Source organism: Schistocerca piceifrons, chromosome 1 (genome assembly GCF_021461385.2).
Source record: "Schistocerca piceifrons isolate TAMUIC-IGC-003096 chromosome 1, iqSchPice1.1, whole genome shotgun sequence".
In the NCBI taxonomy this organism is placed as follows: Eukaryota; Metazoa; Arthropoda; class Insecta; order Orthoptera; family Acrididae; genus Schistocerca; species Schistocerca piceifrons.
Genome location: NC_060138.1, coordinates 1,098,482,422 through 1,098,509,560, shown reverse-complemented (window position 1 = coordinate 1,098,509,560; position 27,139 = coordinate 1,098,482,422). Strand labels below are relative to the sequence as shown.

The 27,139-nt window shown below is 38.1% G+C and overlaps 1 protein-coding gene across 3 annotated transcripts in view; it reads left to right on the top strand.

Annotated features, from left to right (window-relative positions):
- LOC124798425 (carboxypeptidase Q-like) overlaps positions 1–6,871 on the top strand; it is a 77,380-nt gene extending 70,509 nt beyond the window's left edge. The window contains exon 6 of one of the 3 annotated variants that reach the window (XM_047261852.1): positions 6,094–6,871. In XM_047261852.1, coding sequence (XP_047117808.1) covers positions 6,094–6,343 — 250 coding nt within the window. In that variant the 3' untranslated portion in view covers positions 6,344–6,871. The remainder of the gene's footprint in view (positions 1–6,093) is intronic. The other 2 variants (XM_047261835.1, XM_047261861.1) reach the window with 2 other exon arrangements.
- The last annotated feature ends 20,268 nt before the right edge of the window (positions 6,872–27,139 follow it).

Here is a 27,139-nt window from a genome sequence, read left to right as displayed (position 1 = left end):
TTAAATCACCACTGACTCTTAACTGCTTGCTATTATCTGACAGGTAGCATAGAAAGGAATCTCGATTCCTCATAAACTGTTCAAAATTTCCCGATGGGGTCTCTGTATAGTTACAATTAAAAGTGAACTATTTTTCAATATTAATTCAGAACCACACACTTCTGTAAGCTTTTCACTATAAACTCTACTTGTCTCAGTGCTTTTGAACGTGTGTCCAGACTTAATATATGTAACAGCTTCTGCTTCCCCCATATTAGTTCTGCACAAGTAAGCTGCTTGAGTGTGATATGTAAGTTATCTAACGCTGTGATTATATGGTGCTCAGATAGGCACAGGATGTGTGCCTCTTCAGAGCTCTCTAAATTTTCCAAAGAGATGACACATGATTTTTGATGTATAGTCACTTAACTAGTTGTTTCAGTATTGTGTTGTTTAAAATTTTAGCTAATATTACATAGTGCTCTGCTGTTGTTACTGATAATTACATGTTGAATTGCTAACAGATCTGTTTACCAAACTGTTAGGTAGTGTTGTATTAGCTGCTTATCTGGGGGCACAGTACTTTACATAGTTAGAGGCAGTAAAAACTAAGTGATGAGGGAGTTGCAAGAAATGAGATGGTATCGCAGGGAGTCAGTGGATGTGGACGAGCCTGATTCAGGTTTTAGTTTTTTATTTTTATTTATTTATTGTATTTTTTTGCATGGAGACACCAACTAGTGTCTTTTGCAAACGCCATAGCATTTTTTTAGAAGTTTAGTACAGTCATATATACATATGTGATTACATATACATGATACAAATGTACCATTGTACCTAATAAAGCACAATATTGGGTGTTACATCGTACCTATTACAAATATTCAGATTTTACACAACTGTGTGTGTGTGTATATATATATATATATATATATATATATATATATATATATATATATATATGGAAATGACCTGCACTTCCTTTCAGTCACTAGGTACCCTTCGTTGCTTGAGTGGTCTATGATAAACTACTGCTAGTAGGGGAGCAAGTTCTTTCGCATAATATCTGTAGAATCTTACAGGTATCTCATCTGGTCCTTGTGCCTTTCCACTGGTCCTTGTGCCTTTCCACTGTTAAGCAATTGCATTTGTTCTTCTGCTCTGCGGTCACTTATTTGAATATCTGTCTTTTCGACAGTGATTGAAAGGAGGGGCTATATTATGATCTTCACTAGTGAAACAATTTTGGAACACTGAATTCTGTATTTAGGCCTTCTCGCTGTCATCTTCCATTTCAGTGCCAGTATGGTCCCTGAGTGACTTTCTGTGAAATGCCTGAGAGCCTTAGTAATATCTTCTTCTTACACTATTTTCCGTGGCAAAGAAATGTGTTGTCATTTCCTATTATATGAGAGCATGTTTGCATTCAGTCTTTGTATTAGTATATGTGATTGTATTCAGGAAGATGGCAGTTCAATTCCCCCCCCTCCCCCCAGCCATCCTGATTTAGCTTTTGGCAGTTTCCCTAGTTCAAATAAGGGAAATGCCAAGATGGTTCATTTGAAGAGGACACGACCAATTTCCCTTCCCATATTTCCCACATCTGAACTCGTGCTCAATGATTTCATTTTTTATGTGATTTTAAACCCCAATCTCCATTTGTTCCTTGTCTATTCTCTTTTACATAGAGAGAAAGAAAAAAACATTGGTCGTATAGAACTTGTTTGTTGTGAAACATTTCTCAAACTCAGGGGTATTCCAACAGCCACACCCAGAGAAATTCTGACTGAGCCCTTAACTAGAGCCATGCGATTAAAAAAGTAATTATTTAGAAAAAAATCAACCTTTAAAATCAAAAACAGTGCCACTGGATTTTAAAACGTGCCATTAGATTTTAAAACAAAAGATATGAAAGAAAAAATGGAAAACATGTATATCTTACAGCAGTACAAATATAAGTACCACAAATAAGTTGGGAGATAAAAGCAGAAAGAGTCAGCCAACAGATACGAGGTTCAGATAATGTTTCAAAGATTTGCTGGTCAATTGTAAATAAAATCAAAAACAATGAAACAAACTAAAATTAATAATGTACAATTAACTGTGAATAATGATATCCCTGATCCCCTTCTGGTTAGCAATATTTTTAATTATTACTTCATAGATACTGTCAAAAATGATGTCTGTATGAAACAGGATATCCAACACGCATTTGAGTTCAGTAACAAACAGAACTTCCTTTCACTACCCACAGTAAGCACATACGATGTTCTGCAGCTTATTGATAGTCTCAGAAACAAAGGATCAGCGGGATTAGATGAAATTTCTACATATCTGTTGAAGAAATGCAAACATGAACTAATGAAACCACTAGTTCATCTAATAAACTGTGTTCTCAAAGATGATGTGTTCCCTGACAAGTTGAAGCTGCTTGTAGTTAAACTATTACACAAAAAGGGGGAAATAAAGCATGTACAGAACTACAGACCCATGCGCTAATTTCAGCTTCCAGCAAACTGATAGAGAAAATAATATTTAAAAAAATGCTGGAACATTACTTCAATCCTGGCAGATTAGTTGTCAGCATTGGTTCAGAAGAGGTCAAAGTACCATGTTAGCAGCAGTACAATTTGTCCATCATGTACTTGAAAAATTAAATGAAAAATCCGAAGCAGCAGGAGTATTCCTGGACCTCTCAAGGGCTTTTGATAGAGTACATCATGACATGCTCTTATCAAAAATTGCGAAGAGTCATGGAAAACTCATGTGATTGCTAGAAACATATTTAAAGGATAGACAGCAGTGCACGTAGATTGCATGTTCTAATGGAGAAATACTGGAGAGGAGAAGGTCAAGTACAAGAAATATACAGTTTGGTGTTCTTCACTGCTCCAGTTTAGGTCCAGTCCTATTCATATGCTATGTAAATGATTTCCTAAGTCTCTTGACAATAAGCAATTGATCACTATGGATGCAGACAATACATCTGGTGTCTGCAGACAGTGAGCCCAGCCTAGTTGAAGAGATACATAGCTTTATTAAAAAGGCAATGAAAGAGACAACTTAAAAGTAAACATAGAAAAAACTAATATTATTCATTTTAAACCAGGTGGTCCAAACAGACAAAATACTTTGACTGATGAAATCCTACCAAAAACCTGTACAGATTGTAAAATCTTGGGTTTATGCGTAGATGATCAACTTTCATGGTAGCAGCACGCTGATTATGTCCATAAAAAACTAACATACAGTTTAAATCAAACAATGGAAAATCCAGGATGGAGTGTAACAATATTATGATAAGGAAATTTGCTACTCACCATGTAGCGGAGATGCTGAGTCGCAGATAGGCACAACGAAAAGACTCTCACAATTATAGCTTTAGGCTATTAAGGTCCTCATCAACAATGGACAGACATACACATGCGTGCGTGTGCGTCCACACACACACACACACACACACACACACACACACACACACACACGAGACTGCAGTCTCGGGCAACTGAAACCACACAATTGCCTGAGACTGCAGGCGTGTTTGTGAGTTGTGCGTGCGTGTCTGTCTGTCTATTGTTGACAAAGGCCTTAACAGCCGAAAGCTGTAATTGTGAGAGTCTTTTTTTGTGCCTATCTCCGACTCAGCATCTTCGCAATATGGTGAGTAGCAACTTTCCTTCTCATAATATTTTAACACTCAGCCTGTATGTATTAAGAAGATTATCATCATATCTTAATTCTGAAACCCTAAGGATTGTATGTTACGGATTAGTGTACCCTTTCGTGTCTTATGGAATAGTACTGTGGGGTGACACATGCCAAAATAATATGAAAAGGGTTTTCATACTGCAGAAGCGAGCCTTGAGCATCAAAGCGAAAGTAAAACAGGAACTTCTCGCAAACCCCTATTCATTAGACATAATATTCTGACAGCTTTGCCATGTATATACCAGAAACTATAATGCTAGTGGAAGAAGACACTAAGATCACACGAAGCATGGTTATTCACAACTATGAAACAAGGCATAGAAAAGACTTTCATATGGTTGACAGAAGATTAACTCTAACTGCGAAAAGATTGTTATCAAACGAAGTTAAGATATTGACAGTGGATACTTTTAAAAAACGAGTCAAGCGGTGGCTTATCCGAAAATGCCTTCATATCTTGAATTTATCATGACTTATAATGTAAAAGGAATAATGTAAACAAAAAAATTGTAATTCTAAGAACTTTATACTTGGTTGAAAATGCACATGCATGTAAAATTACATGTTATGAGCAATAAATTGTAATTGAAATAAGTATCATTGTGGTCATTTCTTCCCAACTGGAGGCTTATCAGAAAATATTTCATGCAATACGTGTAATACAATATACTCTCAACCATCTGCTTTGCACGAATTATCTGCTTTGCCAATTATCCACAGCCTCACACTTTAGTAATCTCATGTTAGAACACAAGTGAAGTAAACCATGTGCTACTCAAACACTGCAAGAGCTGGACTGTATTTAGTTTCAAAGTAGTCTAAGGTAATGTGAAATTGGATTGCACTGTATTCATTGTAAGTACTGAATTTTCACATTTACTATGATGATTAAAGAAGGATTTCTTGTAAACATTAGTTAATGATTTTAATTATGATATTGCAATTAACTTTTTGTTTCAAACAACTCTGATTCATCACTGTGTGCTTGAATTGCAGATTGTCTGCAGTTTTCAAGTCCTCAAGTACTGTGGATAATCGAGAGTGTACTATATTTGTGAAACATCAGTAACGTAATTAACAATGAAAATAGTGACCCTTTGAGAGACATTTTGAACTGTTGACAAGCAAAAAATTTTAGGTGGGCACACTCACCACTCTGGTTGTATCAAGTTAACTGGTTTGTCAGCCTTTGATGTCAAAATTTGTCTCTATCACTACCACTATGAACTTAATTTTTAAACTTTTAAGTATTCCAGTAAGGAAGAAGTTATAGTTCATTCTACACATAAAGGAAGACCTCATCTTAAAATATATTACCCTCACTTGAGATCTTGAGAAATCGTGCATTATCTTCTTGTCTTTGACAACATACACCATTGTAGTAGTATGAAGCATTGTATGAAGTTATTTTCATGGGTTGGGTTCACAGCTGAGTTGAAAATTTTCTTCACTCCAGACTCAGTGTTTTCATCAGATGCACACATCTGCAAGTTGTATCAAATAGAAGTCTTGCTTCAGATGGCAGAAGAACCCTGGATAGGGTCTCCCAGCCATATTTAATCCCATACAATCTTTTATCACCATTTTGGTATTTTCTTTGTGTTTTGTACAGAGAGAATATCACACATATTGACAAACATTGGATGATGTTCTTCCTCAAGGAATTGGAAGTTTATATGGAAGAAAGAAGAATGATAGGGACTATAGAGAAACACAGCTTATATAAGCAAACCAATCCTAAGTAAGGATAAAAAGTAGAATGATGGGTAGTACTACAAGAATGTCAGGTAATAGTCTTGGTGCTGTTTCATTCTAACTGCTGACAATGGGGCACTCAGAAGGTATTTGGACCTGCATTTTTGCAGTTGCAATGGATGAGTGCAAATGGATGGATCAAGAGATGGATCTTTGAAGTATCATTTCCAGGAAAAGTATTTGGTATTAAAGAATTTAACTGTTTTAAAATTCCATCAGCCATGCTACCATTTATATATAACTTTCTGCATGGCTGAATAGCAAATGTGAAAAACATATAGAAAAATGCTTGCTCAGTGTCCTACATCTAGACTCTGGGTGCAAGACCCGTAATTGCTGTTGATGCAGTTGAAAAGAGGAGAAGGGGGAGGTAGGAGGTGTGTGTGTGTGTGTGTGTGTGTGTGTGTGTGTGTGTGTGTGAGAGAGAGAGAGAGAGAGAGAGAGAGAGAGAGAGAGAGAGAGAGATTATAGAAGACTGGTTGATGTACTGAGAAAAGCAAAAAAATGGATGTTAACAAACCAGCTGCATACTGTCGTACACAGTTTTATCATTTCTTTCTCTCATTTAAATAGTGACATTCACTTCTACAAACATGCATTATATTAGAGAAACTTTTATGTTTGCTAACTGGTGTTTTATCATTGTTTCAGACTTCTTAGGCCACTGAATGCTAGCAAGTATACTACTCCACAAGACGGAGGACCAGACATAAAACTATGGACAGATGCTGGCATACCTGGTTCAAGCCTTCTCAATGCAAATGAACATTACTACTGGTTCCATCATTCGGCAGCAGATATGATGACTGTGGAAGATCCACATGCTCTCGACTTGTGCACTGCGGTTTGGACTGCTGCTGCTTATGTAATTGCAGATATAAGTACAGATCTTCCAAGGTAGTCATTGTGTACAAAGTAGTATTTCTCCATGGAAATCAGAGAAATGGTCAATGCTTTTATCTTTTCCAAAATTTAAATTATTTGTCGTTATAGTGTGAACACAGGGATTGGCTGTACCTACTAAAAGTGTTTGCTGTAGGGTTGGAAGAAGAAAACAAAATACCTGTAAATATGACTCTGAGCTTGACCTTCTCTTAAAATCATTTTATAAGTTTTTTTTCTGTTTCATTTCTACTTCCCTTCAAATTTGTGTAGCTATGCTGTCACCATGTTTAACTTTTTCTGAAGAAAGATCTTTGTCTTTCAAGAAAATCAAGATGCAGTTATTTCAAATGCTGTCAGCATTACAACCATTTGCTTGGTTGAGTACAACTAGTTTATCTGTTCTTGTTGTCATGTATAGTGTAATCTTTGATTGTTATTTTCATGTTTCTGACTTGTTTATTTAATATGTTAGTAACTGAATTAGTAAGATTATTTTAGTTTACTACACATTTAACCAGGTGAAACTGTGATATTTTTATTCCTATTTGTGATGCTATTTATGAAAAATGACTGTTCCTTGTTGCAGTATTTGTATTAACATTAAGAGTATGAATAACGTCTCTTACTCTTCACAATACACTGAATCACTTAATGGTGTCCTTATCAATTTATTTATAATGCTTTGTGATATTACCTTCCTTTGAAAACCACTTTTCCATTTTTATTTGTTCTGTATGTCTATATCTTGGAAGTACCACTGATTATGTGCTGCAAATTACCTCTGCAAACATGGAAAAATAAAAGCAAGGAAAAAAGTAACTATAACACTGAGCAGAAATGCCATATTGAGATGACTATCAAATTATTGCTGAAAACAAATTTTTTGTTATATTGCATCAGTTTTAGAAATGTTGATAAAGCAACAGTTAGGTCTTATCAGGTGATGCATCTTTGTTGTGCTCCATTACATACAACACACCGTAAGATGGGTGAGGAGCGGTGGAATGGAGAAAGAGAGAGAGAGAGAGAGAGAGAGAGAGAGAGAGAGAGAGAGAGAGAGAGAGAGGGAGGGGGGGGGGGGACAAAAAAGCTCAAATTGTATGAAATGTGTAGTGGGACTCAGAATTTTAATTTCATAGATGTATCTTCATTTAATATTTGTTGAATTTTAATGTCTGTCATTTGCCCCTATACTGCTTTTGTTCTTGTCAGTTGTATTTGTTTTTCATCATGCAAACCTAGAAAAGTCTGAAGTTAACTTTATTCAGATGACTTCATGTAACACAAAAATACATTTTTGATATAACTGAAAACTACATCCTTGTCATTTATAGTTTGTTATTTATTTCTCCTTCAATTTGTTATACTTGGACATGTTTTCTCTGTTCATGTATGTCATTAAAAATATATATGCACATTTACAGAGGGAAAGGTGGAGGAGAGAAGACAGGAAAGGTAGGAAGATTGGGGTTTAAAATCTCATTAGAGATGTAGAACAAGCTTCCATTGGAGAAGGACAGAGGAGACAAATAATCCTGGCATTTGTCTTGAGTGATTTAAATGAATAACGGAATATATAATTCCATATGGCTCTATGGAGGGAAACGCCTTTATGGAGAGAACTGGCTTCCTCCTGAGTAAGAGTGCAGTGTCTTACCACATCTCCACATTACTGGGGAGAGAGAAGGTTGGCACCTTTATATGGTCAAGATTTATTTGAGAAACTGAAATCAAATTTAAAAAGAACTGAAACTTCCTGGCAGATTACAACTGTGTGCCCGACCGAGACTCGAACTCTGGACCTTTGCCTTTCGCGGGCAAGTGCTCTACCATCTGAGCTACTGAAGCACGACTCATGCCCGGTACTCACAGCTTTACTTCTGCCAGTATCTCGTCTCCTACCTTCCAAACTTAAAAAGAACTGTTGATCCTTTTTGAAAGGTATCGTTGTTCAGGAGACATTTTTATAGCTGAGCAACATGTACTGGCATCCATTTCAGAACACAAAAAAGCAGTTTGAATTACCAGTATGCTTGTGTACGAAATGTTTACAAGTTTTGTCAATTACAGGTAGCATTGCTTCACTACAGATGGAAATAAAAAAAAAAAAACAGTTAATGTGAAGTAAGCGCAGAAGTTAATCTAGTGTTCGTAATACACTGGTAAGTCTAATTTTCATCACCATTTTCGAGTATACAGAGAAGCATTTGTTTGAAACACATGACAGCTAGATGTTTTGGAAATAGCTGAGTTGTGTGCTGAGAGCTCTGCATTGTATACTTTAAGAACACTGTATGTAGTGTTTGCAAAAAATGTTCAACCATACATGTCAGTGCATACATGAAGATGTGTGTGTGCAAATGTCATATCAAGATAATGCCACAGGGCTCAATTATGTTAAAGCTGGGACAATTTGGGTGCCACAAGTTATTTTGAAATTAAAGTGGTGCTCTTCCAGCTATTTGTCAGTGTACATTACAAACTGTGTTGTGTGGCACATTATGTCATTGAAGGATCCCATCCAGTTTGGGGAAGACAGTCTTTGTGCCAGACTGAATCTCATCCTCCGCAGTGGAATGTGCACTCTGTTGAAGATTCCTGGCAGATTAAAACCATATATAGGTCCAGGACTCGAGCCTGGAAACTTGCATTGTGTGGGAAATGGTCTTACAGATTGAGTTATCCATGCATATAGCTTTCCTACCTTCCAAGCTTCACAGAAATTTTGCATACCTTGTGAGACTAGCACTTCTGGAAGAAAGGATTTTGTGGAAAACTGGTTTAGCTACAGTCTAGGAGATTGTTTCCAGAATGAATCTTTCACTCTACAGGGCAGTGTATGCTCTCTCTGAAAACAATCCCTTAGGCTGTTCCTAAGCCAATATTCCACTCTCTCCACAGACTTGTTTCTTCCTGGAGTGCTAGCTCCGCAAGGTATGCAAGGGAACTTGTGTGAAGTTTGTAAGGTAGGAAAGAGTTCCTTGCAGAAGTAAAACTGTGAGGGTGAGTTGTGAGATGTGCCTGGATACCTCAATTTGTAAGAGCATTGCCTACAAAATTCAAAGTCCAGGTTCGAGTCCTGGACCTACACACAGTTTAATCTGCCAGGAAGTTACAATCATAGGTCTGTAAGAATGGATTAAAAAAAAAACCCTTTCTCAAACCACTATCACCGTACTTCCTGTTAGTGTAAACTCACCTTTGTGTTATCTGTTCATGAACTTACATGTGGTCTAATGTTTCCCTGGTGTTCTACATACTGGACGTATTTCTGAGCATCTAGCAACATGATGTTGTAGGACGAAGGAAAGTTTAAGTTAAACGTTCTGTCAACGGTGAGGTCATTAGAATCAGAGCAGAACTGAGGCTGAGAAAGGACAGCGATGAAATTGGCCATGTTCTTTGTAGCAAAGCACCAATTCCAGCATTTGCCTTAAGAAATTTAGGGAAACCACAGAAAAAAAAAACTACAGAAAACTTAAGTCTCGGTGGCCAGCAGGATCACTGAATTGCTGTTCTCCTAAATATGAGTCCAGTGTGCTACTGCACTCCAGTGCAATGCTCTGCACCACCTTGCTCATTGATATTGTAGAGCTCATGGTGTTTTAGCAATATACTGTGCTGCCATTAGGTGACAATTTGCTAGACTCACAGTGCTCTACTAAGGCATTTGTAGCTATAACAATCTCTGCCAAGAGGCCCAGACCAACCGAAACAAAAACATTGCTGGGTCATGATAAAAAGACTGCAGTTCTTATGTCCTGGTCCTGGCTATTGTTGATTTCTTGTTCTGTTGCAGGTGCCATTTCACCCACCATTTGGTTTTTAGTAAGTCTAAAGGAGCTTTCCTTGTGTTGCTCAGTTGGAATCTGTATCTCAGTTTATTAAACTGTCTGCATGTTTGAATTTCAACATACTCTTTAACAACACTCTCTGAGTAAGCTGTTTCATGTATAACCAATTTTGTGCCATTGTAATTTATATGGACCTTTGGAGGTGACGGAGTCCCACCTCTAATTGACAAACCAGGGACTCCTAAGATACGACTCGGCAAACGAATGGTAACGAGATGGGGAGCTATTAATATCAATGGGGGCTACTCTGGGAAGAAGGTAGAGCTGGCAGAGGCTGCAAGTAAGATGGGGTTGGACGTTTTAGCTGTTAGTGACATTTGGGTAAGGGGTGAGAAAGAAGAGGAAGTGAGAGAACACAAGGTCTACCTGTCAGTCAATGCAGGAATAGCACAATGGGGTGTATGGCTTTACATCAGGAAAGATATGGAACCCAGCGTAGTTGCAATAAGGTATGTAAACAAACGACTGATGTGGATAGATTTGACAGTGTCTAGCAAGAAAATTAGGATTGTGTCAGTATATTCGCATTGTGAAGGGACAGATCAAGATAAGGTGGATAGTTTTTATGGCACACTCAGCGATGTAGTTGTTAGAGTAAAGGACAAGGACAGTGTTCTGCTCATGGGTGATTTTAGTACCAGGATTGGGAATCGAACAGAAGGGTATGAAAAGGTTATGGGTAAATTTGGAAAGGATATGGAGGCCAATATGAACGGGAAACAACTCTTGGATTTCTGTGCCAGTATGGGCTTAGTAATCACAAACTCCTTTTTTAAACATAAGAACATTCACCGGTATACTTGGGATGGCAGGGGAACCAGATCTGTCATTGACTATATAATAACAGATCAGGAATTCAGGAAGGCTGTGAGGGGCACACGTGTATTCAGGGGATTCTTTGATGACATTGATCACTATTTAATCTGCAGTAAAATTGGTATTGTGAGGCCAAAAGTGCAGGAGGTCAGGTCCATATATAGGAGGATAAGAGTGGAGAAACTTCAGGATAAGGAAATTAGGTGCAAGTACATAACAGTGATCTCAGAAAGGTACCAGTTAGTTGAATGGAGTCAATTACAGTCATTGGAAAAGGAATGGACAAGGTACAGGGACACAGTACTAACAGTGGCTAAAGAATGTCTTGGAACTATAGTGTGTAAAGGTAGGAAGAAGCAAACAGCATGGTGGAATGACACAGTCAAGGCAGTCTGTAAAAGGAAAAAGAAGGCGTACCAAAAATGGCTACATACTAGAACTCAGGTAGACAGAGAAAGTTATGTTGAAGAAAGAAACAAAGCCAAACAGATAATTGCAGAAAATATGATCAGTAATGTTTCAGATTTCGATGTACAATCGGATAGGAATGATGATGGAAATAGAATCACATTTGAGGAAGTGGAGAAAATGGTCAATAGATTGCAGTGCAATGAAGTGGCTGGGGTGGATGAAATTAAGTCGGAACTCATCAAATACAGTGGAATGTCAGGTCTTAAATGGCTACACAGGATAATTGAAATGGCGTGGGAGTTGCGACAGGTTCCATCAGACTAGACGAAAGCAGTAATCACACCAATCTTTAAATGTGGAAACAGAAAAGATTGTAACAACTACATAGGTATCTCTTTAATCAGCATTGTGGATAAAATCTTCTCAGATATTGTTGACAGGAAAGTGCGAGTATTAGTTGAGGACAAATTGGATGAAAATCAGTGTGGGTTTAGTTCTCTTAGAGGTTGTCAGGACCAGATCTTTAGCTTACGGCAAATAATGGAGAAGTGTTAAGAGTGGAACAGGGAATTGTATCTATGCTTTATAGATCTAGGAAAGGCATATGACCGGGTTCCTAGGCGGAAGTTATTGCCTGTCTACGATATTATGGAATAGGAGGCAAACTTTTGCAAGCAATTAAAGGTCTTTACATGGATAGTTAGGCAGCAGTTAGAGTTGACGGTAAATTGAGTTCATGGTTCAGAGTAGTTTCAGGGGTAAGACAAGGCTGCAAACTGTCTCCACTGTTGTTCATATTATTTATGGGTCATATGCTGAAAACAATAGACTGGCTGGGTGAGTTTAAGATATGTGAACACAAAATAAGCAGTCTTGCATATGCGGATGACTTAGTTGCGATGGCAGATTCAATTGAAAGTTTGCAAAGTAATATTTCAGCGCTAGATCAGAAATGTAAGGACTATGGTATGAAGATTAGCATCTCCAAAACGAAAGTAATGTCAGTGGGAAAGAGATATAAACGGATTGAGTGCCAAATAGGAGGAACAAAGTTAGAACAGGTGGACGGTTTCAACTACTTAGGATGCATATTCTCAAAGGATGGCAACATAGTGAAAGAACTGGAAGTGAGGTGTAGCAAAGCTAATGCAGTGAGCACTCAGCTACGATCTACTCTCTTCTGCAAGAAGGAAGTCAGTACCAAGACTAAGTTATCTGTGCATCATTCAATCTTTTGACCAACTTTGTTGTATGGGAGCGAAAGCTGGGTGGATTCAGGTTACCTTATCAATAAGGTTGAGGTTATGGATATGAAAGTAGCTAGGATGATTGCAGGTACTAGTAGATGGGAACAATGGCAGGAGGGTGTCCACAATGAGGAAATCAAAGAAAAACTGGGAATGAACTCTATAGATGTAGCCGTCAGGGCAAACAGGCTTAGATGGTGGGATCATGTTACACGGATGGGAGAAGCAAGGTTACCCAAGAGACTCATGGGTTCAGCAGTAGAGGGTAGGGGGAGTCAGGGTAGACCAAGGAGAAGGAACCTGGATTCGCTTAAGAATGATTTTGAAGTAATAGGCTTAACATCAGAAGAGGCACCAATGTTAGCATTGAATAGGGGATCAGGGATGAATTTTATAAGGGGGGACTATGCTCCAGACTGAATGCTGAAAGGCATAATCAATCTTAAATGATGATGATGATGTAATTTATTGCATAGTCTGTAGAAAGGCAATGTTCTGCCATGGCAGATGTGCTATGTTGTTAGAGCTATGTACAGCACAGGTGTTTTTTGGACCATTGTTTGACTGTAGAAATTGATTGTTCGTTGAGTACTATACCATACTTGCCAGGAATTTGGTAAATGCATGGTTTCTGTAGGCCTTAATCGTTCTTAACCAGACGAGGTAAGAGAAGAATCTTGATGGGTGATGGGTAGAAGCCCAGTGTACACCCCCCCCCCCTCTCTCTCTCTCTCTCTCTCTCTCTCTCTCTCTCTCTCTCTCTCTCTCTCTCCCTCTCCCCCCCCCCCTCCCCCCCTTCCCTCCCTCCCTCCCTGTCCCCTCCCCTGGTCTGTTAGGTATGAGGGATGATCTTGTCTGAAAGCTTAGTGATGATTTCTTTGTTGTTTATGAGCATGTGGACACCTGAATCCCAGAACTATTAGGTGCTTGTTTACCTTTATACTTTGTGTTGTGTTTCTGCAGTAAACTGTTAAATTTAATGATTACATTGCCAGTACAAGGGGAATATCTGATTTATTTTGGGTATTTCTTTTTATTCATATAATTCTGTGCCAATTTTCTGTGGGATATGATTTGATATTCACTGTATCTTTTTTTCATGAAAATTTTCATCATGTGGTATAACTGATCAGCTAGGCTTCATCTGTCAGAAAGGGCAGGGAGGCCTATCGACAACTGTTTCAGCACTCCGTCATTGAGAAGTGGTGACAACTAGATATTAACGAATAAAGATTGGTAGGCATCACTTTGCAATAGATGCTATGTAAAAAAGGACAATCTATTCTCCTCCATAAGAAATCATCTGGGAACCACAACCAATCACCTTTCCGCTCAACCACAGTAAACTGAATATTATGATGCAAAGAAAGGAAATCCCAACACGTAAAAAATAGTGGAAACGTTACTAAGACTTTGGACAATTTCCAGTACAGTAAATGCGTGCCACCCCCCCCCCCCCCACATACACACACACACACACCCTCCTACCCCCCCCCCCCCCTGCCCCCCCCCCCCCCCCACACACACACGGGGAATGAAATGGTAGTCATCTCCAATAAAATAGCACAGTGGTCACTTTGGAATGCTGTGGATGGTGCAGACCTCATATCAGGTGGTCATGTGACCCTCTACCATCGCCATCAGGCATGGAGTGAAATGTGTGCTTCTTAGCTGTATGAAATCATTGTATTGTAGGTCAACATGACAAATGGCAGAGATCAGCTATTGTGTTGGGGTGTGTTTGCTGTGAATGTAGTTGCCCACTTTGTTGGCATTTCAATGCAGACTGCCCATTGTGTCTAGAAGGAATGGTGTACCAAATGCAGACATATAACGTGGCGTGCAAACTGTGGCTGTAAATATATCTTAATTGACAGGGATTTGAGATAATTGTCACACCTTTCAGTGATGATCGTTTACGAGTGTTACGAGTATTGCTGATGTCAGTGAATGCAGATCCGGCTCAACCAATTCGTGAGTGAACATTGCAAATGGAACTACACGCAATGCTGGAGTGGGGTACCTCGCAAAAAGGCTATTGCTCATAATGGCACATAAAACTGCACATCTTCAGTGGGCAGAACAATATTGAAACTGGACAGTATCCAATGGGAAGTATTTAGTGTGGACTGAAAAGTCGTAATTTTGCATATTTTCAAACACTTCGAGGCATCAGGTGCATTGACAAAGCAATGAGACATTTAATCCATAGTGTGTGGAGAGTATAGTTCAGGCCAGAGGTATTTCTGTGATGGTGTGGGTGTGTTTTTCTTTCCTTGATTTGGGCCTCATCCTGGTTACCGTGAACATGAGCCAGAATTTACATTCAAACACTCTGTGACCAAATGTTTGCACTTTCTTTTACATGTGGTGAATATACTGTGAACACTTCCAAGGTAACAGTAGCCATGTTCACAGAGCTGCACATTTCTGGTTTGACGAATGTTCAGTCACTCTGTCGCACTGCAACTGGCTGAGTAAATCTCCTTGTTTTAATCCATAGAAAATTTCAGCGACCTTTTGGGACAGCATTTGAAATGTAGCAATCAACATCCTAGCAATTTGAGAGCACTAGAGGATCTAATGGTAAGAAAGTGTATTCAGCTGGGTATGTCATGCCTGAAAAAACTATCAGACTCTTTCTGTCATCAAATTTAAGCCACCGTTAAAGCTAAGGCAGTGCTCAGCACTACTAGTGTGATGTCTCCTGGGAGTGACTTAATTATTTTTCTGATATTACATATGAATATACACATACACCATCAAACTATATTGTCCCAATTGACTACATAATACCACACTGCAGAGCTGATTTACCTAAAGAAGATATTAAATTACATTAGATGATGATACACTGTTTGTTGTGTCAGCCCATAGTCAGCAGATCCTCGAGGATGTGGAAAACACAGCAAAATGAAAATACGTAACACATAATTACAAAAGAAGTCAGATGGTAATGCTTCTTCCACAGATCCCAAGTGGGAAGCATCAGGGGCGTGAAAAAATACATATTTTTCCATTTCCAAATTAAATAAAAAGCTTACCACAATCTTTTAAAGATATGAAATAAAGTTTTAGGATAATTTCTAGATTATTATAACCAAGCACCCATATAACAAACAGATTACAAGGTTTACTTCACAGATTGATTTCTGCACTGAAGCTGTACTGAAGTCAGATAATACATAGCACTCATCTCATGTGACAGTGTTAGTAATATTCTAATATGGTTCTGTTAAGAAATTAAACATTGGTGTGTGAGAAGTTGGCGATCAATAAATCCTCTAGTTTGTTTGCAAATTGTTCTCCATTAGTAGCTAAATTTTTGATCCATCGACTGAGCTGTTGGTTGAAAAGAGACATTTTACTTATGGCAAACTTAATTAAGGAATAAACGTACTGTGAAGCAATGTTAGTATACCAATTTCTTTGAACAACTTTCAGCATTATGTTCTTGGATTTGTACAATAGTTAATTCATATTACCTTCTTTTGGACTTAGAGTGAACTCTTCTCTTGCCTTGATGAGTTTTCCCAAAATATGATGCCATATGACACTATGGATTGACAGTAAGCTGAAGTGTGCCAACTTCTTTTAATGTACATCATTAATGAGTGACATCATTCATATTATTTAAGTGTTTCAGCAGATCTTTTGTATGCTCTTCTCAGCTGAGTTTATCATCAAGTTTTAACATCAAGAATTTAACACTGTCAACCTCTTCTTTGTAGAAGGTAAATCTTGTTGTATGCAAATCTTACATTCTGCAAAATTGCCATGCATCCCAAATTTGTGTAAATCGAGAGTCATTTTATATGTAAGATACGGGGTTAGGTTCTTGTTTACTCAATAGTAAGTTTAAAACAGCAGAGTTTCTTAGTATTTTTACCAAAAATATCTGTTGATTATCTTCCCAAAATGCATTTTAATGCAAAATTTGTAAACTTAAACATTTGACCCTGAACACATAATAAATATAATAATAATAATAATAATAATAATAATAATAATAATGATACACTAAAATCATTTTCATCAAATCCATCTACACTATAAATAGAACCTGGATCATATACATTGGAAAAATATGTTGGTTCTATAGGTGGTTCAGTTTCTATGATGGATTTTTTTATATGCAAATCTTTTGCAGCTGAAGTGTTCTTGCTAGGCGTTTGACATGCATTTGAAGTGTCACACTGTTTCGCAAAGAAATGTTTGTTGGCTGTGTTTTTTTGCCAGTTGATTATACAGTTGGAACATTTAAGAGAATAGTCAGTTTCTCTTTTCACTGTTGCGCTCCTTATTTCTCCAGGAGTATGTTGTTCAGAAATTGTTATTGTCAGTTCAGCATTGACGATTTTCAAGGCCTCTGCCATTTTCTTCACTGTCAGATTTTTAAAAGGCTGAACTTCCTTGACTTTCATTTCTTCTTTATTACTGTTGTCACTGGCAACTGTCAAAGGTTGTTGCCCAGATCCCAAAATGTGAGTTTAGAAGGTCACACATATTTTCTTAGACATCAGTGAATCCATGCCATTTCTGCAATTTCCTAAGCTGCAACAGTGATATCTCTGATCACTTCATATTCTAGCAATGGCAAAGCATTGGGCCACAGTTTCCTCATACATCAGTCATACATTTTGGAATGATGTCAGTCCATGCATCTCTAGTAACATCAGTTGCTTAATGTTGCAAGAAACTCTTGATGGTAAGTTCTATATGATGAGAAGGGAAGTTGCTATTCACCATATAGAGGAGTTGCTGAGTCGCAGATAGGCACAACAAAAAGACTTTAACAATTAAAGCTCTCATCAACAATAGACACACATACACACACGACTGCAGTCTCAGGCAACTGAAACCACACTGGTTTCAGTTGCCAGAGACTGCAGTCATGTGTGCAAGTTGCATTTTTGTGTGTGTGTGTGTGTGTGTGTGTGTGTGTGTGTGTGTGTGTGTGTGTGCGCGTGTGCGTGTGTGTGTCTAATGTTGATGAAGACCAATGGCCAAAAGCTTTAATTGTGAAAGTCTTTTTGTTGTGCCTATCTGTGACTCAGCATCTCCACTATATGGTGAGTAGCAACTTTCCTTCTCATAATGTTGTTACATTCCATCCTGGATTTTCCTCTGTTTGATGGTAAGTTCGTCATTTGAATCACATTCTTCTATGAGGCTGAAGAAAGTTTTATACAGGTAGCATGCCTTGAACAAAGAATTAACACCCTAGTCCTTGAGTTGCAGGATATATGTAGTGTTTGCTGGCAGAATGTTTTTATTTGAATCGATAGTGGAAATTGGGATGCTGGGAATATTGTTTCTTACAGTTCATTAACAAAATAATCACTGAAACTAGCAGAAGTCATCTAGGCTCTTTTATTCCGTCTCCAGTGAACTCCAGCCTTTGTACAGCCTAGTGTCCCATGATTTTGAGAGGGGTAGGTGATAAGGTGGTTTTAATTTATAATCCATTGCAGCGTTTCCTTAGGCACCTGTTACATCAAGTTGGAAACCTGCTTGGCAGCATAGCCTTTTTCTGTTGCAATTTCTTTAAACCTCTTATTTTTTAATTCCTCAGCTCCAGTTGCAGCTGCCTCTTATGTCATTTTAATGTTGTGAAAGTCAAAACAATGCTTGAAGTCATAGCGTGTAGGCTTTCACGGCCGGCGTCTTCAGTAATTAAAACTTCCAGGCTAAGAGGCCATGGTCCAATAGTAGAAATACTTCTCCCTGACGTTTCGTTGCCAGCTGCAGGCAACATCATCTGAGGTGAGTCTACGACTGGCTGCTAGGCCGTGGAGGTCCTGTTTATATAGAGCGCGTAGAGGGCGCCACCACTCGTCACGTGTTGTCAACATTAAAACTATCTCCTACATCACAGTCCCAAGCCACATTGAATGTCAACAGTGCTCACATCTTTCTCATAACAGTCCAAAGCTTCTGACTTTGTTTCTGATGAGATAGTTTTACTGTTGACAACACGTGACGAGCGGTGGCGCCCTCTACGCGCTCTATATAAACAGGACCTCCACGGCCTAGCAGCCAGTCGTAGACTCACCTCAGATGATGTTCCCTGCAGCTGGCAACGAAACGTCAGGGAGAAGTATTTCTACTATTGGACCACGGCCTCTTAGCCCGGAAGTTTTAATTACTGAATACTTGAAGTGATCAAACCAATCTGAGCTGGCCAAGAAGGACACTGGATTGTCCTCCGTATTCATTAAATCTGCACACCAACTACTTACTGGCTGTAGCTTGAATAGCAGCTCGAGAGCGAGGCAAGTGCTGTTGCTTGTGGTGCTCAATCCAGTGACTTACAATTTTTTCCATTCTTTCCATCGCCTCCATGTGGTATTTGGTCACTCTAGTCACACTTGGTTGGAGATTGAGCAGTTTTTTGAATTGATTACGTATTTTCACAGATAGTTCTCACAGTGGATTCTCTAAGTCCCAAGCCACATTGAATGTCAACAGTGCTCACATCTTTCTCATAACAGTCCAAAGCTTCTGACTTTGTTTCTGATGAATACGACTTTCAAATATGCTACTTACTTTCAAATATGCTTCTTTCACTCAACAGGCACACTTTCTTTCCTTTCACCTAACATTTTAAATACAGACCCTATCAAGTACAACTTCACAGCTCTGACCTGAACTGATGATTCCCATCTTGACAAACATGACAGGTGTGCCAATGCACTACTGCTCCCGCTTACTGTTAACAGGTGGCAACGTCTGACAAAACTAAAATTGCAAATATGCAAAAACACAGATATCAAATCTGCGTGTAACTGGGTCTACATGTATATGTTGGTTGGAAGCCTCTTGCAGGTTCTAAACTGCATAATGTGACTTTTTTCAAAGTGTAAGGACAAATGCATTGGCTTCAACACTATCAACCTCAGAACCTTTTCTCCAAAGTCCAAACTGCAGAGGTTAATAATAAATGGCAAGCAGGTTCTTCTTATGGTGATGCCATCCACCTGTTTGTAGCATTTGACATGAGAACTGTAGTGGGTGTGGTGGTTGAAGATAAAGCTCAACTCATTTCAACCTTCAAAATCGTGTTAAGTCATTACTACTACTCCACCTGTTGTTTATTTCTTCTTTTTAGATCACCTGTAAAATTTTTCACTGCACACATAAGGGAATATCAATAAAAATTCCATCATTGGAATCTGTTACAATGAAGTGGTATGCTATTGTAGTAGTGATTTGCAACATACTTCTTGACATGTATAGCATATTTTATTGCATATAGAATATGGTGAATACATATCATTTTTGTACACCATACCAATAAACAATACATCCAAAAATACAACAGTGAACAACAGATATTGGGGTTGCGACTGGGGGAGAGAAAGATTATTCTTGAGCAAACACCAACATACTCTTCAGGTCAGAATATTTACCATTTCTTTTCACTAGCTTGGGATGTATTTTTGCAGGTACACTTGGCTTTGTGTTTATGTACAGTTAGAGCTGCATAAAGCTTAGGATTTCTGATGAGCAGAGGAAGAATCTGACACCCTTGCTACTTTTTCTGTCTGTTCTGTTAATTTCTGTTTTCATACTACAATGAGATCAGCAACTTCCAAGTTTTTGATGTTATCGCTTAGAGCATACAAACCAGTTTTCATAATATTTTGCAAACAACAATGTGCATTGTAGGAGGACTAAAAAGTAACCAGAAAACAAGACAGTAATTACTGAAGTTTAGCAATGAGAAGCTGTCATAAAAACATTTTGAAAATATATCCCATCGAGCAGCAAATATTAATTACCTTGATCTGTGCTAAATGAAGAGCGAAATGTATAGCAATAGCAGTAAACATCTGTACTTGTGTCAGAAATAGCCACATTTAAGTAAATATGACGATCACAGTGTACTTTGTGCCCCTTTTTGTAATGCCTGTCATCTTTGTGTTCCTCTTTTTCTAGAAGAAAGAAACACCAGATCTACACTCTGAATATTTTCAGTTTTACAATCATTCTCTGCGAGATTACACACCACAAAGCTTTTTCCTAGTGTGGACATTTTATCTTTCTTTCATTTTTAACTTTATTACTTTTAGATTAGAATTTCATATAATTCATGTTTTAAATAGTGAACTGAGGGAAATGTGTATCATTCCAGTATTACTCCTCTGGTTCACCATAACAGCCATAGAGTTACACTCTCATTGTAGCGTGATAACATCAACAGTTTTCCTGTTTCATAGAAAAATGTACTCTTATTAAAAAATACAGTATTTTGCTTAACAAATGTTTGATAATTTTGTATTGTACAAGTGAGAAATTGTATAGCTTTTCTTTCAAACCCCAACAACTGCATAAGATCCAACATGAACAAATATACAAGTCACACTTTTGGACAGCAGAAAATACAAAACAGCGATAAATATTGAATTCAAGAGCATTATTGTGTGCCTTAAAGTAACAGTACTGTCATGTGACAGATAAATGTAGCAGTGTACCAACCCATAGGTACTCTTCTTACATGTTTAATGTCAAGTTAACACACCAGTTATTTAACCTGAGTTTTCCGTTTATCTAGTACCCTGTTGTATCAAAATGAGGCATATGGAAACAAATACAGTAAAGAATTACCTAATGTTACAATTCTGTAAAAATTAACAACTTTATCATGTTACAAATATTTTACAGTGAATTACTGGAAAAATATTTATAATTCAATTTATCACAAATTAATGCTTTTCAATACTCAGAACAAAACTGAAAGTTTATTAGTTTTCAAATTAGTCATTTATTCTGGTATGCTGAGAGGACACTATCAAGGTATACTTTACACAGTCTCCCATTGTGTGGACTGATTGATACTGACTTTCATTTAAAGTGATTGTTTGTTCTGAAAGGGTTTGAACAAATTGTAATACAGAAAAAATGAAGGTCTGGTTCAGCTTTAAAAATAAAATTGACAGGCTAAGCACTTTTAAGTTATGCCTGAAATTTTCTGTTGAACATTTTATTACACCTGTAGAAAACGTATGAAGGCCCAGTATTTTACAAAACCGTATGTCTTGCATTACTTTTTTCCCCCCCCCTACCTTGTTGTACCTATACTTCCAGTGGTATGTGGGTGTCCTGTTGGTGATGTGCCCACAGCAGTAAACACTTATTAATATAGGCCTACAGGGTCAAATAAAATTTTATTGAGTTCTATTTAGGCTTGGGAATATGTGTGACCCTCAAACGTCTCGTGTGAGTTGCTGATGCATGACATTCTTTTATGCTTGTCTTAGTCACAGTAGGTTTTGACTTGTGTATTATAAATGAAATATACATATATGATTACTAATCAGTATACATTATATACAGAAAATTATTGACGTCTTTGAGTCAATTTGTTTTCTACAACCTTGATCAATACAATATATTTTCTTACATCATACTGAAGCAACACAATTTTTTTGCACACTAGCTTATACATGAGACAAGCAACACATAACTCTACTTGCAGATGGAACCTAAACATAAGTTTTTAATTATTTACAGCTATAGGGAGGTAGTGGTTAACCTATGAAGACATCCCAGGTCACTGTGCTTGGAGAAATGTTTCACTCGCATACATCAAGAATTTATTGTGATGTGAAACTTCACACATTATTATGAATACAGTCGTATTAGAACTGTTAATTTGTTCCATTTTAGATGATATTGTTCTCCTGTAGGGTTATAATTTTTTGTCACTATTATACACCGTACGTATTTACCATATACACAGTTGCTGTTGGAATGTGTCTGAAAGCTACAGTCTGGTATCACAATCGGTTGATGACAGATTATAATGCACCCTGGGTAAAAGTGTTCTAATAACCATATTCTAGTTATGTTTTTGTTTTTAGGCTGCATTTTTTTTAGACAAGCCACCTTGAAGTAAAAGCATTCTTACATTTCCTCCTGAGCATTTTTGGACAAGACAGTCAACTGAAGTGGTCTATGTCTGTATAAAAACCACAGGGCCTCAACCCTCTGTTGATTTCCACACATCAGCAAATTTCCAAAGCTGTTTGTATTCGTATTGGGAAGGGAGAAAGCCAGTTGACAATAAAATGGGTTTGAGGTGAGCTTCATAAAATGTGATTGAAGTATGTAATATTGACCACCTGCAGACCTACATGTGATGTACAGAGATTATGCACATTTAAATGATTCAAGTACTTAACACAGAAAATGTATATGCACGAAAGCTATGAGTCACACATTTGATGAAATGCGAACTGTTCTGGACAAATTGTACTGTTTGTACACACAATAATCATCTACCATTTATCTCCACAGCAGATCTGGCCAGGTTAGCTGGCCACTGCTATAACTTGACCCGTACCAATATATTTGAGGAATGTTCATATAGTCTGTTGTGTATAGTAATATGGTCCTATTGGATACTGACCCTCATACGACCATTGTTTCATTCTTTGTATAAGCTGGTATCCAATGGCAGATTTGGAGGATTGCGCAATAAGCACATTGGTATCTTGAACATTAATATCAGAGTTTGCAACTGAATCTGTTATGTTTCTTTCAAGTGACTCCTCAGATATCCCACAGAAGGCAGAGTGGAGTGTTCCACTCCTTCCATGAAGGTAACTCCTTAGTAGTAAATATGACTGAAATTGGTTGGTTCTTCACATGGCAAGAAGATGGTAATGTAATCAAATGATGTACTACTGTGTTTTGATTTACAAATTTTACTGTTCTTGATCATCTCTCTTTTTTTGTGCAGTAAAGGCTGGCAAAATGTGCAAAGATAATGGCTGAAGAAGGGGACAGTAGTTGTATAGCAAAGGCGTCTAAATGAATACAGCCTAAGTAGAAAAGTGCCATAATCTGTGGTGACATTTATTTTATTCGCACTAGGCCAAGGTCTAAGACATCTTTCTGTGCGTTACTTTCATCTCCAACTACAGGTGACACAGTCTGTAGCTAACTAGTCTTTACAGCCCTGACGATGTTTCACATGGATGGAAATTAAACATGCCATAGACCATGCCCTAAAGCCCATTAAACAAATACCTTCAAAGTTGGAATACTGTACACAGATTGTAGTGGTCTTAAAGACTCTGTCATGGATAAAAAAAAGATAATGATTATAAAAAAAGAGAAAAAAGACAGATAGTATATGATAACAACATTAATGTTGAAATCTTGAATGTGGAAGATCAAAAAAGTATTTAGGGGAAATGGTAAGAAGGGATATGAAATGGGATAATCATTTAAAACCAGTGTTCAGGTGGGCAAATAGAAGAATTTGATATATTGGAAGGGTTCTCAGAAAGTGCAGTGTATCTGTAAAGGAAACCACATGCAAGGCACTAGTGTGACAAGTTGTAGAATATTGTTTGAGTTTTTGGAGCCATTATCAAGTAGGCCTGACAACAGATACAGAACAAATTCAAAGTAATTATGCTAGGATTGTAACAAGTCAGTAGCAATAGCCCATACAAAAGTAACGCAAATGCTCAGAGAACTTAAATGGGAATCGTTGGAGGAAAGACAACATAGTTCTTGCGGAACTCTGTTGGGTAAATTTAGAGAATCTATATTTGAAGAATACTGCGACAATTTTGCTACCTCCATTGTGTTTCACTTGGGGATTGTGAGAATGTGATTAGAGAGATTAGTGCATGCACAGAGGTATGTAGACACTAACACTATTTTTCCCCTCGCCGGGTATGTGAATTGAATACGATAAAAAGTGGATAATATTGGTACGATGAACTGTACAGTGAAATGCAAAGTATAAATGTGGACGTAGAGGTAGGCTACTATTTGCCAGCTCCTTGAAAGTACTCAGAGTGATGGCTGATGGGGGCTAACTGAAATGACACAAATTGATTGGCACTAATAGTTGGCTCTGAGTTTAGCATATCGTCTGCTTTTGTGTACAGAAGCAGACATGATATATGGAGGTTAATGACACACCAAACAAAACTCGACATGGTGGAGGTGACACAGGATGGTGACAATAATTTCAGTGTAAACTGCATCGTATGCTGAGCTAAATCGTGTTCTACATGATCAATTTCCTAGTCAAAATCGACTACGCATTGTGGGTACATGTCAAGTGCTTGCATGTAAATCAAGCCCCCCAACCAAGTTTGCAAGTGAGTCTGTGATGTTGAAGTTCAATTGACTGCGCCAAGTGAAGAGTTTTAAAATCCACATTTGTGGATAAACAGGAGACTGTGGCGACGTCTGAAAAGTTAAGATTATTCTCTTTGAGCTCACTCCTGATATAATAATAGATTTTGTGCTTTTGTGGCCTCTTAATTTTGATTTTGTTGTCAACTTTGTTTTTGTAACAGATTATAAAGATTGCCAGGCCTGATATTTTTCCTACGAATAGGCCTACTCTTCTACCAGAGATGAAATATCTGAAAGTGAGAATGTATTTGGACAAAAAAGTCTACTTAATGAATAAATAAGAACCTAAATAGATAAACTTTTTAAATGAAATTTATTTCAACACCGGAAAAGTTAGCTCTATCTACCAAGAAAAATAATTTTAGAAGGAAAACAAGATATATAGAGTAAAGTAAAAAGGCTATATTTATTGCCTTCTAAATATTGAATCATGCGTTTGTAAAGTGTGGAGAATTTGCCATATGTCATACGACCTTTGTCAAAACAGTCCACTATGAATTGTGTTTTGGTCATTGTTAGTTTGTACACTCCGTAACTATGAAAGCTGTCACAACGCGTGCAGTTTTTGCGCATACGTATTAACGAAAGTGACCATTCGCGACAGGTAAGACAATACAGGAATAAAACATCACGGGGCGTTGCAGTAGTCTGACTTGCCGCGAGTATACTGTGTTAATTATTACTTTAGCCGATCAGCTCCCATTACAAATAGTCCTGAATCGGTAGAAGTCGGAAGGCTTCGGGCGGTAGTCACTAGTTTTCGTTCAACCAACGTATCAGAGTTGTATGTTCACTTGCTGTGTGCTATGTTTTTGTGTTGTATTTTAGTCTACGTCGTGCTGGCCCTTTTCCTTGTGATGAATAGTTGTTGTAGCAGTTACCACCCTTACTGAACAAGTCAATACCGGTGCACAAGACGATTTCAGTTTCGATTGCGAACAACGTTTAAGCGATTTCCACCTAGGTGCATGACTTGTGGTTTCATGAAAGCATGATACGCAGCTTTTCTTCACTAGTTTGTCAAATTATTTGACAGTTTGAGTCTTTGTTCAAGTGTTTCACAAACCTAGAGAGAGAGAAATTTTAATCGACAGCGGATTTCCAATCTGTCAGCCGTTGATTGTGCTGATGTTTTGTTCCAAATATTTAGTGAGAAAGAGGTTTTCTCACTTTTTTGTGAGTTTCCACAATTGTGGAAACTATGATCAATAGAGCATATGGATAAAAACAAAAGAGCTTTGGGAATTACCAAAATGGTTGAGGTGTTGCGCCTTTTCTAACTATATATTACGCAGGAAGACATCAAGAAGAAAATCAATATTCTATGCGCAACATGCAAATTGGAGTGCAGTAAAATAAAAAAAATCGAAGCTCTCCGGTTCTTTCAGAGATGTATATACGTTCCCTAAGTGTGGTGTTTTAATGAACTATCGTTAGGTTTTCATGGGTATATTTATCTCCCGATTTCAACTATTCCCAGGACCAAAGTATTGTTTTGTCCCTTCTTCTTCTTCGTCTTCTTTATACACAGTAATAAAATCGATGCAAGAAATGCTTTGTCGGCAATGATAAACATTTCTACTGTTCAACGCCAATACTTGGTGGCAAGAGGGGGGTGAGGCGATCATCCCACTCTCCCCCCCCCCCCCCCCCCACTCCCCCCCCACCCCCCCACGGGCGCACAGGAAAAAGAGAAAAATATAGCGTGGGCAGGTGTTTTTCCTTCAAGTATACGATTTAAAAGACAGTATTATGGACGCACTTGCCACCAGTGTCAAACTACTACAGAACAGTGTGACAGCTGTTTCAAAAGTAAAGTAAATCTGACAAACGTTGCCGGTACGTCGGTGCACTTGTTTGACAAACCATTCGAAAGCAATCATTTAAATTGATAAACAAGTTTGATCGTTTACAGGTGCCTTCAGGTGCCCGAATTGCAGGAGGAAGGTGGGACTTGTTCCTCCCGCACGGTTCCTCACCCCGTGGCGGTCGATGTGGGAGGTGGACTTGCTAGCGCCGCTCCCCACAACCCGCCCTGGCGATCACCCGACACATTTAACACACTGTAGTCGACTGATAAAAGATCGATCGTGTAAAGGGGCCATAATTTTCGTAACGACGTCAAACTGAATATCATTCTTTTGGCCTCAGTCCGTTCTGCTACTCCCATCGAGCAATGCACCGAGTGTTCTCTCGGAGTGCGCGATCAGTAGATGCAGTGCAAGGGGTCTATCGAGACTTTATTAGAGCTGGCTGTTACAATTCGTGTGCCCCTTGAAGGGCGGCCGGACGACTTTGGACACAGACGAGCAGGGA